The sequence below is a fragment of the Channa argus genome, chromosome 9 (genome assembly GCF_033026475.1).
Source record: "Channa argus isolate prfri chromosome 9, Channa argus male v1.0, whole genome shotgun sequence".
NCBI lineage: Eukaryota > Metazoa > Chordata > Actinopteri > Anabantiformes > Channidae > Channa > Channa argus.
In genome coordinates, this window is record NC_090205.1 from 12,361,030 (window position 1) to 12,376,650 (window position 15,621).

At 37.1% G+C, this 15,621-nt stretch overlaps 1 protein-coding gene across 1 annotated transcript; it reads left to right on the forward strand.

Annotated features, from left to right (window-relative positions):
* Positions 1 to 1,323: 1,323 nt before the first annotated feature.
* cbsb (cystathionine beta-synthase b) lies at positions 1,324 to 14,949 on the forward strand. Its single transcript, XM_067517344.1, has 15 exons — positions 1,324 to 2,036; positions 2,331 to 2,437; positions 4,977 to 5,111; positions 5,204 to 5,283; positions 5,548 to 5,752; positions 5,884 to 5,975; positions 7,709 to 7,831; positions 7,940 to 8,024; positions 8,143 to 8,248; positions 9,131 to 9,208; positions 9,300 to 9,434; positions 10,107 to 10,215; positions 10,312 to 10,396; positions 11,289 to 11,427; positions 11,877 to 14,949. Exons 1-15 carry the CDS (start codon positions 1,705 to 1,707, stop codon positions 11,971 to 11,973), a joined length of 1,908 nt encoding a protein of 635 aa, XP_067373445.1. The 5' UTR covers positions 1,324 to 1,704; the 3' UTR covers positions 11,974 to 14,949.
* The last annotated feature ends 672 nt before the right edge of the window (positions 14,950 to 15,621 follow it).

Genomic DNA, 15,621 nt, shown 5'->3' on the forward strand with positions numbered 1-15,621 from the left:
AAGTAATATTGTCATTTTCCTCAGAGGTCACTGTTTTAATACACTGCAGACTTTACAGAAAGCATACAAAATATTTCTGCTTGTCTTCCCCTTTCGGACACTTATTTAAACACATGGCACAACACAGAGTAGGATCAAACTTAAATTAAACTCGGTGCACAGGCATATGGAATTTCTTTAGCTATATCGTAGTTCTACATCTGAGGTTATTCCCTGATTCATCTTAGAGATATAAAACGAATAAGAGCGTTCCTCCCTGGCTTTATGATTGAATACAGCGTAACAGACAGTACTGTGCCAATTATTTAAGCACTCAAATTAGTGATGCATTCAAGCATGCTGTTATGGATAATTACTATTAATCAGTGAACTTTGGATAGCGTTAATTTTAAAGAAAAAAATTGTTTTGACCACTTTCTCAGTTCTCTGTACACTGTAGTATGCAGGTCTCTTGTTCCATGCATCTTGGAAAATTAGTCACAGTTGGGACCGACTCTAATTCATCTGAGTGTCTTTTCTTTATTGGTATTCCAAAAGCAACCCCATGATGTTGAGTTCAGGACTCACTAAGGCCAAATAATCTGTTACAGGAGTGCTTGTTCATGTTGATATGAAGGCAGTTCTTCATGACTTGCTGTTTGTTTGAGATTGCAGGATTAATGTAAAACAGATCAGATGTCCCTCTGATGTTAACACACAATGAATGGAAAAATCTAAACTACATTTAAAATGGCCAAAACATTTGCACTTTTGCTAAAACAGTCTAAAAATACATGAGAGTGAAAATAGCACAGCTGGATGAACAAATATATTCTTATAATTATTATTTAATAAATATAAATGTATTCAAATATTTTACATTATGCTTTTAGAAGCCTAACACATTGGCAAACACTATATGCCCACAATAACCTGAAAACGAACCTGCTATTATTAAAGGGAAAACAATGACAGTCAATAAAAGTTTTTTTTTCACACAGGACATTGTTTTTGGGCCTTGCAATGGCATCTGAGTCTCCCTCAAGCAATTGTTTTAAAGTATTTGCCCCATTATAAATTCTTATATGTTTACATTACACCTATATCACCCATGTGATTTCCTCTAAACATAACTGGTTGTGCTACTGTTAACAACAAACACTTCGGACGACTGGATCTCTCCTTCATGTTGCTGCTGTAGAGTATTGACTCAGTCTCTTTGGGTTTGAATCAGTCACAATGAAGAAGTGAAAATAAAGTGCAGAAAGTGTAATACATACGCTTCACCAGTTAATGAGGGGGGGGGGTTTGTTCATGACTTGTTTTAACTTGAGATGTGGGCTGGTCTGGTCTGTCTCTGCCGTTAAGTGTCTTGGTCACACACACACACACACACCAGTGCTGGAGTCTTGTCTGACAAACAGGTGAGTTCATGCCTCTTTGAATGTAATTCATGCAAATGATTAGGAAAAAATGTATAAACAGACTAACCCCTGTAAAATATTTAAAAGCTCAACCTAAAAGACTGGTGAGATTTTTGCAATTTTGTTTAAAGATAATTGATTATAAAAGTAATTGCAAATTGAGTTTCGTTCTATCTGAAGAACTCTATGGTGATAATGTGTTTACAAACTGCATTTTCCTCCTTTCTTTTTTAACCAGTGTACAACCTGTCAAAGTCATTTAAATCTGTGTTGATTGTGTTCCATCTCCTGCAGGAAATCCATGCTTTCTCTGTCTGGAGGTATGAGTTTAGAAAATGTTCCTACTCTTTGTCCATATGCACATAACCCGATCAATGCAGAAATCACTCAGGGTCAATCGTCTCCCATAGTGGATGCTAGAACTGTCACCAGTGGTCGCAGTTTGTCTGCACATGGACAACAGGACTGTCTCGAGGCTCAGCATGAATCGTACCACACGATTTGCACAGACAGTGAAAGTAAGCTGAAGAGCAGAGCTGATCAATTGAACTGGACCCGCCCTGATCTGCCCAGCCGGTGTACCTGGAGGCTGGGGGTGCCAATTTCAGAGTCACCACATAGTCACCCACAACGGTAAGAGTCATGCAGTGGTATTTCTTTGAATTACATAAAACTGGAGTAGGAGTAAAGCTATTGTTTGAAATTTGCATTGTTTACATCCATTAGTTTCTTCTTCAGTGGCACATTGGTGTGTTTCTTGACATGTTGCTGTTACCTGCTGATCAGTGGAAATGTATAAAACAAGGAAATAGTTAATAGTCATAACAAGGTTAGATATGATATGAGCATATTTCCACCAAACTGTCTTTGTGTAAATCACAATTTATTTACAAACGGGTGATGGTGATTTTTTTGGTACTTTCACAGTACCAAAGCCCCCCGCATCCTCCCTGACATCCTTGAGAAAATTGGACACACGCCACTTGTTCGTTTGAACAAAATCCCAAAGGAGTTTGGACTCAAGTGTGAGATTTGTGAGTAAAATCTTTCTTAAAGTCCCTGCAGAGCTAACAAAGATACACACAGTCTTGTGTGCTTGCATATAAATGAGAGCAAAATACAGTAGGTGTGAAAACATTTTAAATACATTTTCTGAACATTTTCTGATACTACTAACAATTTAGTTATGAATTTGTGTTACACTGTGTGCCTATTTTTATTGGAAAGGTTGAAGAAGAATTTTAGAATGTGCATCTTTAATATTAGGCTTAACTGAAAGTGATGCTGCATTGTAAAAACTCAGATTGGCCTCAGATATTTAAACTGAGAAATTGGAAATTGGAGAAATGGAAAATATAAGCTCATTTTGAATTTGATGGCAAAAGCACATCGCAAAACAGTTTACCATTGTGCAGCATCCCCTATTCATTTAACAACTGTCTGTAAATGTCTGGGAAGTGAGGAGACCGTTTCTCAAGCTTCGGGAGAGGAATTTAGTCCCGTTCTTGTCAGATGCAGAATTCTAGCTGCTCAACAGTCCTGGGCTTTTGTAGTCTGATTTTGTTGTTTATGATGCACCAAATGTTTTCTACTGGTGAAAGGTCTGGACTGCAGGCAGGTCAGTTCAGCAGCTGGACTCTTCTCCTGAAAAGTCTTGCTGTTCAAACCCTGAGGGCCCGAAGATCACATGCATCCAGTTTTGACCTTTGGTCTTGTCCCTTGCACACAGAGATCTAAAGACAAAAAACAAAATATTCCATTCAATAGAAACTTCTGCCTGATTGAGAACAAATGTATGGAAAATGAGCTGGAGATTTGTAATTTTGACCATATTGGATAAATGGATCTTTCCTGTATGAAAGAGCTCATGTACAAGCGTATGTGTTGCAGAAACATTTATAGTTGGGCTCTGCTACAGTTCCCTTCAAATTGCACAACTTCACAAGAATAACTTCCTCTCAGAACTGTCATGTGTCATAACCCATATCTAACACTAATGGACAAATGGCTATTAGCATGGTTAGCTTATGTAGCTTTACTGTCACTTAAAAATGTAAATGGTACGGAGAGCAAGAACAGGGCAGGGGAGCAGAGTTTAGTTTTCTCATTTTAGAAAGAGGAGAGACCCCTGACTCTTTAACAACAACATTACTGTTCTCCTTTCTGGCAACAAGAAAGATGAGAAGTTTACTGTGATTGAGGCTCAGCAATAGAAGATTAGAGGCTCCATCTTTGGGTATGAAGCTAAGAAAGACTTCTTTCAGGGAAAAAGTCATGCCGACAAACATTAAATCGATACTTGAAACTGGAGGAGCCTCCACTGCTTTTATCAAAGTCTATTGATAGTGCTGTGAAGCTGCTGGTTTCCTGGTTACCGGTTCAGAAGAGAACATTAAGGTGTTGTATTGCTCATGACCTTCTGCTGCCCACTGTATAACTGCTGGTGGTTTGCCTGAAGAAGAAGTTTTTATTTTTACCACTCCAATAGATGGAGTGGTAATAATAAAAAGAATTGCTGTTAATAGGAGAAAGTTACAAAGTTACAAAGTTTTTGCATTCATTAGTTCTTCCTCTGCTACTCCACCTGGTATTGGCAGTGGACCAATGTGATCTTTACCAAATTTGTAATCAGTGAGGTTTTTGAGTTCAGTGAGGACAAAACTTGTCACAGGCATCAGTTTAAGCCTCCTAAAGAAAGCCCCTTTAGCCTTTCTTAAACTGATGAAAGGGGAATTTGACTTTGTTCCCATTAAGGGTCTTACACTCAATTCTTACACTGTTTCCACGTGACAGAGATTAGTCTCTGTAGCATTTAACTATAGCCATTCCAGATTTTTTTTTTTGTTCTCCTCAGAGTTACAGAAATTTCAGGACAATTCAGGATGAATTTTAGGGGGAAAAAAATCCATGAATATGTTAAAATGAGATAAGATAAACTTTTATTCTTCCTACACTGTGTGACATTTCCATGTTACAGCAGCAACAAAAGTGGGCAAATTTTATGCAAAAATTTCTATACAGAATGAAAAACTGTGTATTTTATTTACATGGGAAGATTCCACTTTACATGTGTGTAAGTTGCACATTAGACCCCTGGATTTCAACTGGTTATGATGCCACAAATTCCCTTTGTACATGTCGTCTTAAAGTCTGAGTTAAGCCGAGAGCCGAGAAACTTTCCTCTTTAAGCTTGTTAATGTGAAAACAAGTTTCTAGTATCAGACTCTGCATTTGTATTGCATTTGGAGAGTAAAGGACAACGCAAAGTTACAATAAGTGAAACATTATTTGGATTGGTGAGGAATGTTTTTTGATCATGAACAAAAAACATGAAAAATAAAAAGACAAAAGAAACTGAGCAGGTCGGAATTAACTACTGTCTGCTCGGGTCACCATGGGCTGAGTTTAAGCTAAATAAGTAGAAATGTGGCTAAATTAAGAAATATTTCCACAGTGTTATTGACAGAGCTTTATCCTAGGTGGTGCCAAAGTGCCTCGTAGTATAAAGAATACATTTTGCATAGATTACATTAACCTTTTAACCTCACACGCAGTATGATCTTATGTGTTTAGTGGCCAAGTGCGAGTTCTTCAATGCAGGAGGCAGCGTGAAAGATAGGATCGCCTTGCGGATGGTGGAAGATGCTGAGAGAGCTGGGATCCTCAAACCGGGAGACACAATTATTGAGCCCACCTCTGGAAATACAGGTAAAGTAGATTTTCAGGCCAAGCCGGCTATTGTCTAAGCGAAGCAGAAAACATTTCCTGTCAGACCCAGCTGGCATTGATTTTATCTGCAGGTATTGGTCTTGCCCTCATAGCTGCAGTGAAGGGCTACCGATGCATTATTACCATGCCTGAGAAGATGAGCATGGAGAAGGTGAGCAGCTCTTTAAATGAACATTACCCTTCATCGGATCATTATACAGCAATTAGAGAAGATGCAAAACATTTAAAAATGATGAACGAGCTGAAATTAACCAAAAATCTGACACATGAAAATGACTAAAAACAGACAAAATTCGATAAAAATACATACAAAATTTCCAAAAAAAAAGTTACCAAAGACTGATATAAAACAACAAATAGATCTGACCATGATTTAGTCAATTGAGATGTGATTTTACTGTATTATGTGTTGTAGGTGGATGTGTTGAGAGCTCTTGGGGCAGAAATAGTGCGCACACCTACATATGCAGCTTTTGATTCACCAGAATCTCATGTGGGTACAGCTTGGCGTCTAAAGAGTGAGATCCCCAACTCACACATCCTGGACCAGTATCGGAACGCCAGCAACCCCCTGGCTCACTATGATACAACAGCTGAGGAGATACTGGAGCAGTGTGATGGTCTATGCTCGTTTCTTTAAAGACTGATCCCTTTTTGTTGTTTGTCTCTATGTCCAAAAGAAGAAAAAATGAACACACAATATGAGGTTTACTTTTGAGAAGAAGAATTTGCTTTTTTCATTGCCTTTCAGGTAAGTTGGACATGTTGGTTGCTGGAGCTGGCACAGGTGGTACACTCACAGGTGTTGCTCGAAAGTTGAAGGAGAGATGCCCCAATGTGAAGGCAAGAAACACACTCTGCTAGAGTCATGAGCATTTTTGTGTGTTTTATTTTACTAAAAATTTTGCTATAAGTTTGGAAAACCTGTACAGAGAATATATTAAAGGATTTTAGAAAGCTTTCATTCTTGTTGCTATGGTGAATGACAAGAGAACAAGTATCATGCCCTGCTTTACCCCAGGTTTTCTCCAGTTACACTACAAGAGCTCACTAATCTGGTTACAAAGGTGAAAACCTTGTTGTGTCCCTTTGACATTATACCCACTTCCTTGTTTAAAAATGTCATTGGCTATATTGGTTGATGTGTGCTTCTGTAATCAATAAGTCATTGATTTCTGGCGATGCCCTAGCTCATTTCAAACATGGTGCTGTACAGCTACTTCTCAAAAAGTCAAATCTTCTCTGCCCTTGAATTACAGGTCTATTTCTAATTTACTTTTCATTGCTTAAGTCTTAGAAAAAAGTTTTTTGCAGCTTAATTGCAGCTTAAAACTTACTTGGCAAGTTTGTCTGGGTTTTGTCTACTACATTCAACAGAAAAGGCTCTTTTTAGATTTTCAAATGATCTTCTAATGCATAGTGAACTAGGAGAAGGTTCTGTATTGATACTGTTGGGTCTCACTTCTGTATTGGATGTGGTTGACTACGGTATCTTGGTTTGGTATCTCTGGATCATCCCTGGAGTGAGTCTCTTCTTATGTCTGAGACAGGATTATTTTCTGCTACTGTTCATGTATCATCACATCAAGCTCAAGGGTTCTGTTCTGAGTCTAAATAAGTCAACACAAAGGCATAGCTTTTACCATTTTTTATCCAAATGATATTAATTATATTAATCATTTAACCTCAAACACATTGAAAAACTGTCTAAACTGTCTAAACTGTCTCTACATCTATTAAATTTTTTTTTTACAGTAGAATACAGTTCTTATTTCTGCCCCAGCTGGTTTTGTCCCAAAGGTAAAAGGGAGTCTAGGAATGTTGTCATCTTCTGTTCAGCCTACTCTTCATACCTTAGGCATGTATGTGGACCAAGCTATGACGAGCACGTAAATTCCTTGTTGTTTTCAGTCCTTTCCAGTCAAGGAACATTGCCAAACTCGGAACCATTGTATCCTGAACACAAAAGGAAATAATTAATTATGTCTTCATTGTAATTCCCCTTTTACCTGCCTTAACAAAACATCCTTTTATCGCTTACAAGAGGCAGCTAAGCTCTGGACTAAGTCTTCAAAAAGATCTCATGTCGGCCCAATTTGGATTTTTTTAATAATGGCTTTCAATCTAATTCAGAATGCAGTTTGAAATTATTATATTGCAATGTTATGCCTCCAATCAGGAGACTCAACTCTAAAACTCTGAAAAGATGTATGGACACTGGACATTTTTAACAACCAGCTTAAGACCCACTTGTTTAGATTTGGATTTGTTTTACTGTCCTTGCTTTATGCTCTATGGTTTTATTTTCTGTTTTACTGTAAAGCTTTTCTCATTGTTTTTATTGCAAAACTTTTCAATGTCTGCTTTCGAAAGGTGCTGTATAAATAGTTACTTACTTACCGACTCACATGTATAGATAAGGCCTATGTTTCAGGACTTCCAGCTGACAAACTGTAAGGTAGTGTCAGAAAAGCTATGCACATATTTGCTCGTTCATACATTGATAAGCCTGGTGGTGGTGTCTTTATAATGTTTGTGCGGCAGTATAATAAGGCCTGTGTTCGTGTATATTTTAGATTGTTGCTGTGGATCCTGAGGGCTCTGTTCTGGTGGGATCAAAAGAGAACAATGGAAAAAAGGCTTTGTTTGAAGTGGAGGGCATTGGATATGACTTCATCCCTACAGTGTTGGACAAATCTGTGAGTGTGTTTGCAAATGTTAGTATGGATTGCGCAATATTTGTGTTTTTGGCTACTGATGACCTTAAAATAATGCTGTGTTTCTCTTGGCCTCACAATTCTATGCAGGTTGTTGACATGTGGTATAAATCAACAGACTTGGAGACCTTCACCATGTCACGCAAACTAATCAGAGAGGAGGGTCTACTGTGTGGTATGTTCATCAAACAACTGATACCGTTTAAGATTTTCAGTCATTGTAATGTTGAGTTTTTAAAATCTTAATTATTTTATTACTGCTCCTTTTTAATCATTGGACTATTTTGATGTAGGTGGAAGCTCTGGCTCCGCTGTGGCAGCAGCCGTGAATGTAGCTAAGCGGCTTGAGGAGGGGCAGCGCTGTGTGGTCATCCTGGCCGACTCTGTCCGAAACTACATGTAAGAGGCAAAGGACACAAAAACGATTGTTCACTAATATGATGAGCTCAATATGATGTGATTAGCTCCCAGGCTAATTTTTCTGTTCCCTTTGAGGTAACTTGTAAACTTAAATATTAAGTTCTATTCCAAATCCATACTGCACATTAATTATATACAGTATGTGCTATTTGCAACCGACTGGGCCTGTGGACCATATCTGGCTTATGTGAGGGCAAAACCAAACCAAATGAAAACTTTGCTGCTTATGTTTTTAGATTTTTGGAGAGTAAACTGTGTCACTAGCTTCCGTTTCAAAATTTTGAGAAATGATCTCATCAAAGTCACAAATATCAACAAACACAATATTTATAAGCTGATAAAACACAAACAGTTATGAAATGTATTGAACAAACCCATTAAACATAAAAAGTGATGATGATGGGAAAAATAATGACAACAGTGTTTTAATAAATGGTTGAATCACCAAGTGCTTCATGTCTTGAGGTAATTTCTGACCTAACTGGAATAAAACTGGGGATTTTGTGGATATGACATGTGCTGTAATGTTTCAGCTAGCAAGACACTTGTGACAAAGTGTTTCTGTAGGGAAGATGAATATCTGCACATAAAGGCTCTCATTGAGCCACATCATCATCACTTAGATAACTATCTCTCAAACAAAAGACTTTTCATACAATTTTTTAAAAAACATTTGTTTTCCTTATTAGACAGGGGACATTATAGAGGTGACAGGAAATAATAGCACAGAAAGACAGAGATTTCACAAGCAGTTAAATTTGAAAATAAAAACTGAAAAAACTAAGGTGTCAGACTGAAGAACCGATGTCTCATGTGATGCTTGCAGAACTCTATTATCGCCACTGTTCATGTTGCCTCTAGGTCAAAGTTTCTGAGTGATCAGTGGATGTATGAGAAGGGCTTCCTAAGCCCGGAGGCTCCGATGGATCGCAAACCTTGGTGAGAAAGTCAGTTACATTAGAATACATGACGACAGGCAAACCACAGAGGAGTGTTAAATAATTAATTTGTCTTCCTCTTTCTCTTCAAGGTGGTGGAACCAGACCATCCAGAGTTTAGACCTGTCTGCCCTCTTCACCATTTTACCTTCTGTGTCCTGTCAGACTACCACTGAGATCCTGAAAGAGAAAGCGTTTGACCAGAGCCCAGTTGTCAATGAATTTGGGTAGATCTCTTCAAAAAATATGTAAATTATAGATAATAAATACAAGATTATTTTGAAATGTAATACCTGACAAGATATCTAAGCAGGAACTGGTGGCAGCCAAAGCCGCAGGACTTTCTAAGATGTAGAACTGATTAAAAATCAAAAAGAGTAAACTCTGAGGTTTGAGTTCACTATTCACACTTGTGATTTCTCCTTAATACTTGATAGCATTTTTGCCTATAATTGTGTAGGTGTTATATTGACCTCTTTTTAGATCATATTTTCATTCTTATCTCCTCCCACCAATTTCCAGTATTCAAAGAAGGGTCATGCAACATCATGAAGTGGATCTAATTTCCACTCCCAGTCACAGGCCTATTCTCTCTTTTCTATCCTTTTCTGAAAGAAGGGTTTCTCATACAAAACCCTTTTTTATTATTTCTTTTAAAATACTGATAAGGTTTAGCTATTTTATATCCATACTTTATTGTAGGTACAAGGAAAAAATGGTGTAATGATTGGTTAAAATCTAGGAAAATGCAGAAAATAAAGAAGCTGTTTCCAACATAAGGCTGTGTGTGTGTGTGTGTGTGTGTGTGTGTGTGTGTGTGTGTGTGTGTGTGTGTGTGTGTGTGTGTGTGTGTGTGTGTGTGTGTGTGTGTGTGTGTGTGTGTGTGTTTACTTTCACAGTGTGATCCTAGGAGTTGTGACTCTTCGAAACATTCTGTCTTCTGTGTCGGATGGGAAGGTCAAACCCTCAGATGCTGTCAGCAAGGTGCTCTGCAAGAATTTCAAGCAGGTCAGCCAGTCAGTTGGAACACAAGTTAACATGGTTGGCAAATATGATGCATAAATTGCAAATATTTAAGTAATCTCCCTACACACGTGCTGTCAGGTGCACCTGAAAGACAACCTGGGGATGCTGTCCCAAATCCTCAAAGCAGAGAACTTTGCCCTCGTGGTGCATGATCAGACCCAGTGTAAGTAATTTTACATTTATATTTACTCTTTGGCATTTTTGACCCTTATTTGACAGAAGGTAGTAAGAGATGACCTGAAATATTAAGGAGCAGAAGAGAGAGAGGACGTGCAACCTAAGTCCCCATCTGCACTGAAGGTGCACTCAGGATGAGCCCACTCAGCGTTAATATGTTAATACGATGCAACCTTGGGGTTGAAGTTTTGTTGTTATTCTGAAGCGAGTTGGATTTCTGCGTGTGTACATTTTTAAGAGTGGTTTAATAATGTATATGGTTATTATATTTTTCATTGAGCTTTAATGTTTTTGCTGCCCTATTTAAAATGAACAAGCCCAGTAGAAATTGGGGAGGGTTTTGTAAGGAAGGGCACCCGACGTAAAAACTGTGCTAAATCAACATGCGGACAATGATCCGCTGTGGCGACCCTGAACTCAAGGGATAAGCCGAAAGGACAAAAAGAAAAATAATAATAATTTAAAATGAATGAGGTCCCCAAAACATTACAACCACCTCTTCTTACCTTCTGACCTTCCCATCCGACACTCTTATAATGCACTCCACTCTAACTCCACCACCCACTTTGTCCTCAATTATAAACACATAGTAGAATTATCACCCTTCTGACAGTTTCAACCTAAAACATAAGAAATTATAGCCTTGTAAAAGTAGAATTAATTGCTGAGCCGCAGTATTGGATTTCATTACATTGCACAGGTGGTCATAATGTTATGCCTGATCAGTGTATGTGATTTATATTGGAGACTTTTAGCATTTTTCTAGCAAAACATTTCTTATCTTTAAAATACTGTTAGGTTGTGATATAGTTTCCCAGTTTTTTTTTTTTGCTTAGCTAGTAATGTCGTTTTAACACCAGGCTTCTGTGTCTCTGCAGATGATGCTGACGGGTCAGCTTGCCTAAGGCTGGTGCCGTTTGGTGTCGTGACAGCGATTGACCTCCTCAGCTACATCACCAGATATGAGAGACAGGATGGCTCGTTGTCTGATTTCTCACTGTTAGATGACGTGTCTCAGTGAGCATTTCCTATTTACATTAAGGCAAAACCCGCTTTCTTTCCAGGCAGAACCAGGAGTACCTATGGTTTAGTTCTAACTGAGTTTAGGCTCTATTATCTATTGGTTTTCGATTTGTGGAGGTGATTAACTTCTTTCTATCCTATTATATGGAAATAGGCTTCATTTAGTATTATAAAATGTTCTGAAATTAATTTTATATTTTTTCTGATTGTTAATAACTTAAAGTCTAAAACGACAAAAACACTGTTACACTGGGTGACATGTCCTTTAATTATTAATAGGCATTTATAGTTAATTTTCAAAATATCGCTGAACCAAATGTGTATAATTTATTAAAAAGAAAAAACTGAACTATCATATGTACATAAGTATTCAGACCATTTAGTTCTTTGTTGAAGCACCTTTGGCCCAGTCTGAGAATATTTCTGTGCTTTACTTCATTCAGCTTTCCCTCAACCCTGACCGGTTTCCAGTCTCTGCTGCTGAAAAACAGCACCACAGCATGCTGGTGCTACAACCATGCTTCACTTTCCCCTCCATAATCTGTCCAGTGTTGATTTTGTAGATTTTACAATAATACCTTTTGATTGTATTAATCATCAAGATAATCTTTTAAATTTAATGGTGTGTTTATATATTCGGTAGTTTTAAGTGGTAAAAGATGGAGGGCTTTTCTGACCCTACTTTGGCTATCAATGACTTCCCACTTGATGCAGTGTCTGGTTTTAGTCTGACACCTTATGATAAAACTTTCATAATGTCACTGAATTTCAGCATTTAATGTGAGTACAACAGTGTACATATATACTGTAAACATCTGCCAAAATACGAGTGGAATTGTATTATGTAAACCGTAAACCATGGTACATTACAGTTGCAGTCTTAGATTTGTGTAGATTCTTAAGACTTTCACTTTTTTGTTATGAATTTGCTGAAAACTTTTCGATTGTAGCTGTGCAGCTCGGTACAGAAGGAAGTGGAGAAGTCCCTCCACCTTGTGGCTGAAGATCTCAAACCAATCAAATTTCTAACAACAGATGGATAGGGGGCTTTACAATTTGCAGGAATTTGTTGCACCCTTAAATATTCTAATTCGTTTGATTCTGCAAATCACTGTGATTACTTAGCGGAAAGAAACACAAATATTCTTAAAAATTGACATCTTAATTTACACTCATTGGCCACTTTATTAGGTACACCTGTACATTCTAATGCTATCCAATACAGCACTTCTGCCATGAATTCTAGTTTTACAATGTTATAATTTCTCAGTTTTTAGGTTTAAACAGTCAGAAAGGGGATAATTCTACTCTCTGTTTATTGAGAACACAGATTGTAAAAGTATGTTATGGAAAAAAGTATGTAAGTTTTGTGTGTCATATTGCTTGGATGTTTGCGTTCTAGTGTACAGAATGCTGTATGTGCAGACTTTCACACTTTGACAGATTATTTGATAATCACATTAATTTGCTGAACAATTAAGTTTGGGTAATCAACTTAAACCTTAAGATGTTTAGGATTGCAACTAGTTTTAGGCTATTTTGTACCAATGGCTTTCACCATGTGTAGTGTGTCATTAGACCAGGGGGAGGCAGTACAGACACACACTGTTGGGGGTACAGGCTCTTTTATGTTGAAGTGTTTGTAACAGTACATCTCTCAAATTAAAAGTATTCAGTACCTCATGAGAGTTTTGAGTTAAGTAAAGAATTTCATTTATTCTCAATTTTAATGCAGAAAGAAAAATAAAGTTAAAGTGAACAGATTGAAGAGGCACAGTTATTTTCTTCAATTAAAACTGCTGAAAAAGATGCTGGGAGTAGCATAAATCAACTGCCTCTTATCATAATTTCAATGATTTTTTTATCCTATTATTTTAAGCTTAGATGTTTTATTTTAGATTGCTTAATGTTAACATCTATTATGTATTTTAACATTCACCTCTTTCAGGGACTTAACTGTCCATTACATTGTTCTTTTTACACCATTTTTCCCACAAAGCTTGTTTCCAAATTCAATTAATCTCATAATTGTATTCTTCCAAGAATTAGCATCACACATCACATCACAAACTCTGTCTTTTACTACTGTGTCTTTAATGCAAAACTATGTGATTTGGAAAAAAAACATTGTTCCTTTTACAAACAAAGTTCAATTGAAAAATGTCAGGCTGAGTCACTGCCTTATTAATTCTTTGACCTTTTTTTAATCTTTACATGGCAAACTGGGTTAGACAGTACTCTTGTTTCACTGATATTACTAAGTAACTTTTCTATGTCACAAAATAATATGTCTAATATGTCTGATTGACCAAACATTATATGGAAATAACTCCACTATGTAATGACCTCAATGACTGTTGTCTTTTACATCATTTTATACTGCTTTTCTGTGTAAGTAAAGTGAATTACATACTATCAAGCCATTAGTTTCAGTACAACCTTTTACAACATCCTACCCCTACAATGCATTGTAGAAACAAAGTGCTCCAAACAATTTAAGTTTTTTAAAAATAGATTTTATCTTCTTGTCCATCATTTGTGATGCATAATCAATATTTGTAAAAGCAGACAGCACATTACACTGTTATTGACTGTCATCTGATTTGTTTATGCATTATGTTCACAAAGGTGTAGTTGTGTTTTCTCAGGTTTCCAAATGTTATGGCCTCCTACGTGCAATGATATGTTGGAAAACAATCTGAATCACTTATTTACAGTAGATAAAAGCAATATGTGTGTATTATTAACAGAACACATATACACCTGCACGTGAAAGGGCTCACTTGTAGTAATAAACCCTTATTTGACATATCTGCAGTTGTCCTCAGCTTTATGCAGGTTTGTATTCAATGAGTCTTTAAGCTCAATATTTTGGTTTTCAAGCCCACAACTCCAGCCTTCTCTTTTGTTTCAGTCTAAGCGATGTGTGATCTGATCTTGTCTGCTGTTGAAGGCAAAAGACAAACAAAAATTCTAGAAAGTGCGAACATCAATGCACACAAATTATCTAATGCGCCATTCACCACTCCTCATTCTATGTACCAGAATAAGGCCATTAGCAATTCATGAGCAATGCGGTGTAGGCATCATTTCCTGTAAGTTTTTGCATTCTACATAGGACTATGTGTATTTTATAAGGTTGTTCAGCAATGGGAAATGATAGAAACATTTATAAATCATTAACACTCTAAGTGACATTTTATTACAAAGTAGTAATTTTAAATGATTAAGTCAGCCCATGACCTTTGCATTGATTTTCCTCTGTTGGAAAACAACGCCATCAGTTTTCCCATGTCAGCTGTGCTTTTATCTCTCCTGAATTTTCCCTCCTGGTCTTAATCCTCCCCCTCCTCTCCTGTTTAGCCATCAACCTTCGGTCCGCATACTATGGGAAACCACAGAGTCTGACCCTCATGCAGGATGATCTCCCTGCAAGCTTCGCAGCCACTGTTCAAACTCTGATGCATGTAAGATTGTTTGAACAGAGATGCCACAGAGTGAGATTAAAGTAAAAACATACGGTCTATATTAGTTAAAAACATAAAATAGGAAAAACAGATGTAATTAGTATATGCTCATAAAAATGTATGTATATCCATAAAAAAATAAAAAACATTTAAACTAAGTAAATATATTCTTCTTCTTCTTCTTTTACTTTCGGCTGTTCTCTTTTAGGGGTCCCTACAGCGAATCATGTGCCTCCATCTAACTCTATCCTCTGCATCCTCTTCACTCACACCAACTAACTTCATGTCCTCTCTCACTACATTCATAAATCTTAAGTAAAAATATTATAATCTTAGAAAATACGTTATATAGAAGTTAAATAATTACAACATTATATGCTCATGTTACTTGAGCTAACTTAGCTAACTAAGTTAGCAGACCAGCCTAATGTGTCCAGCTTTGCTGGGGTCACCAGAAGTCAACTTCTTAGCTTAGCTAGCAAGCTGCATATAATCAGCTAACTCGGACAATACTTCTTCTGTGGTAAACTGATAAAAACTCCAGCTATGAATGGTAAGGTATGAAATTTAGTGTGCTATAAATCACTGATGTATTACTGTTAGTTATTGTGCTGTGTGCGTATTTTATTGTATTCTCCATATCTTACATATCTTATCACACTGCATCCATCACAACAGCATGGCTTTGTAGAGTCCGGGTGCTGAACTGGCCTGCCGGCAG

What these genes read in the sequence shown, in the direction of transcription:
- cbsb (XM_067517344.1), top strand. Translation starts at nt 1,705, where the DNA reads ATGCTTTCTCTGTCTGGAGGTATGAGTTTAGAAAATGTTCCTACTCTT. An exon ending in TCTGCAAGAATTTCAAGCAG is followed by an intron (nt 10,216 to 10,311) that starts GTCAGCCAGTCA and finishes ACGTGCTGTCAG; the next exon opens with GTGCACCTGAAAGACAACCT. An exon ending in CTGTTAGATGACGTGTCTCA is followed by an intron (nt 11,428 to 11,876) that starts GTGAGCATTTCC and finishes TACTTCATTCAG; the next exon opens with CTTTCCCTCAACCCTGACCG.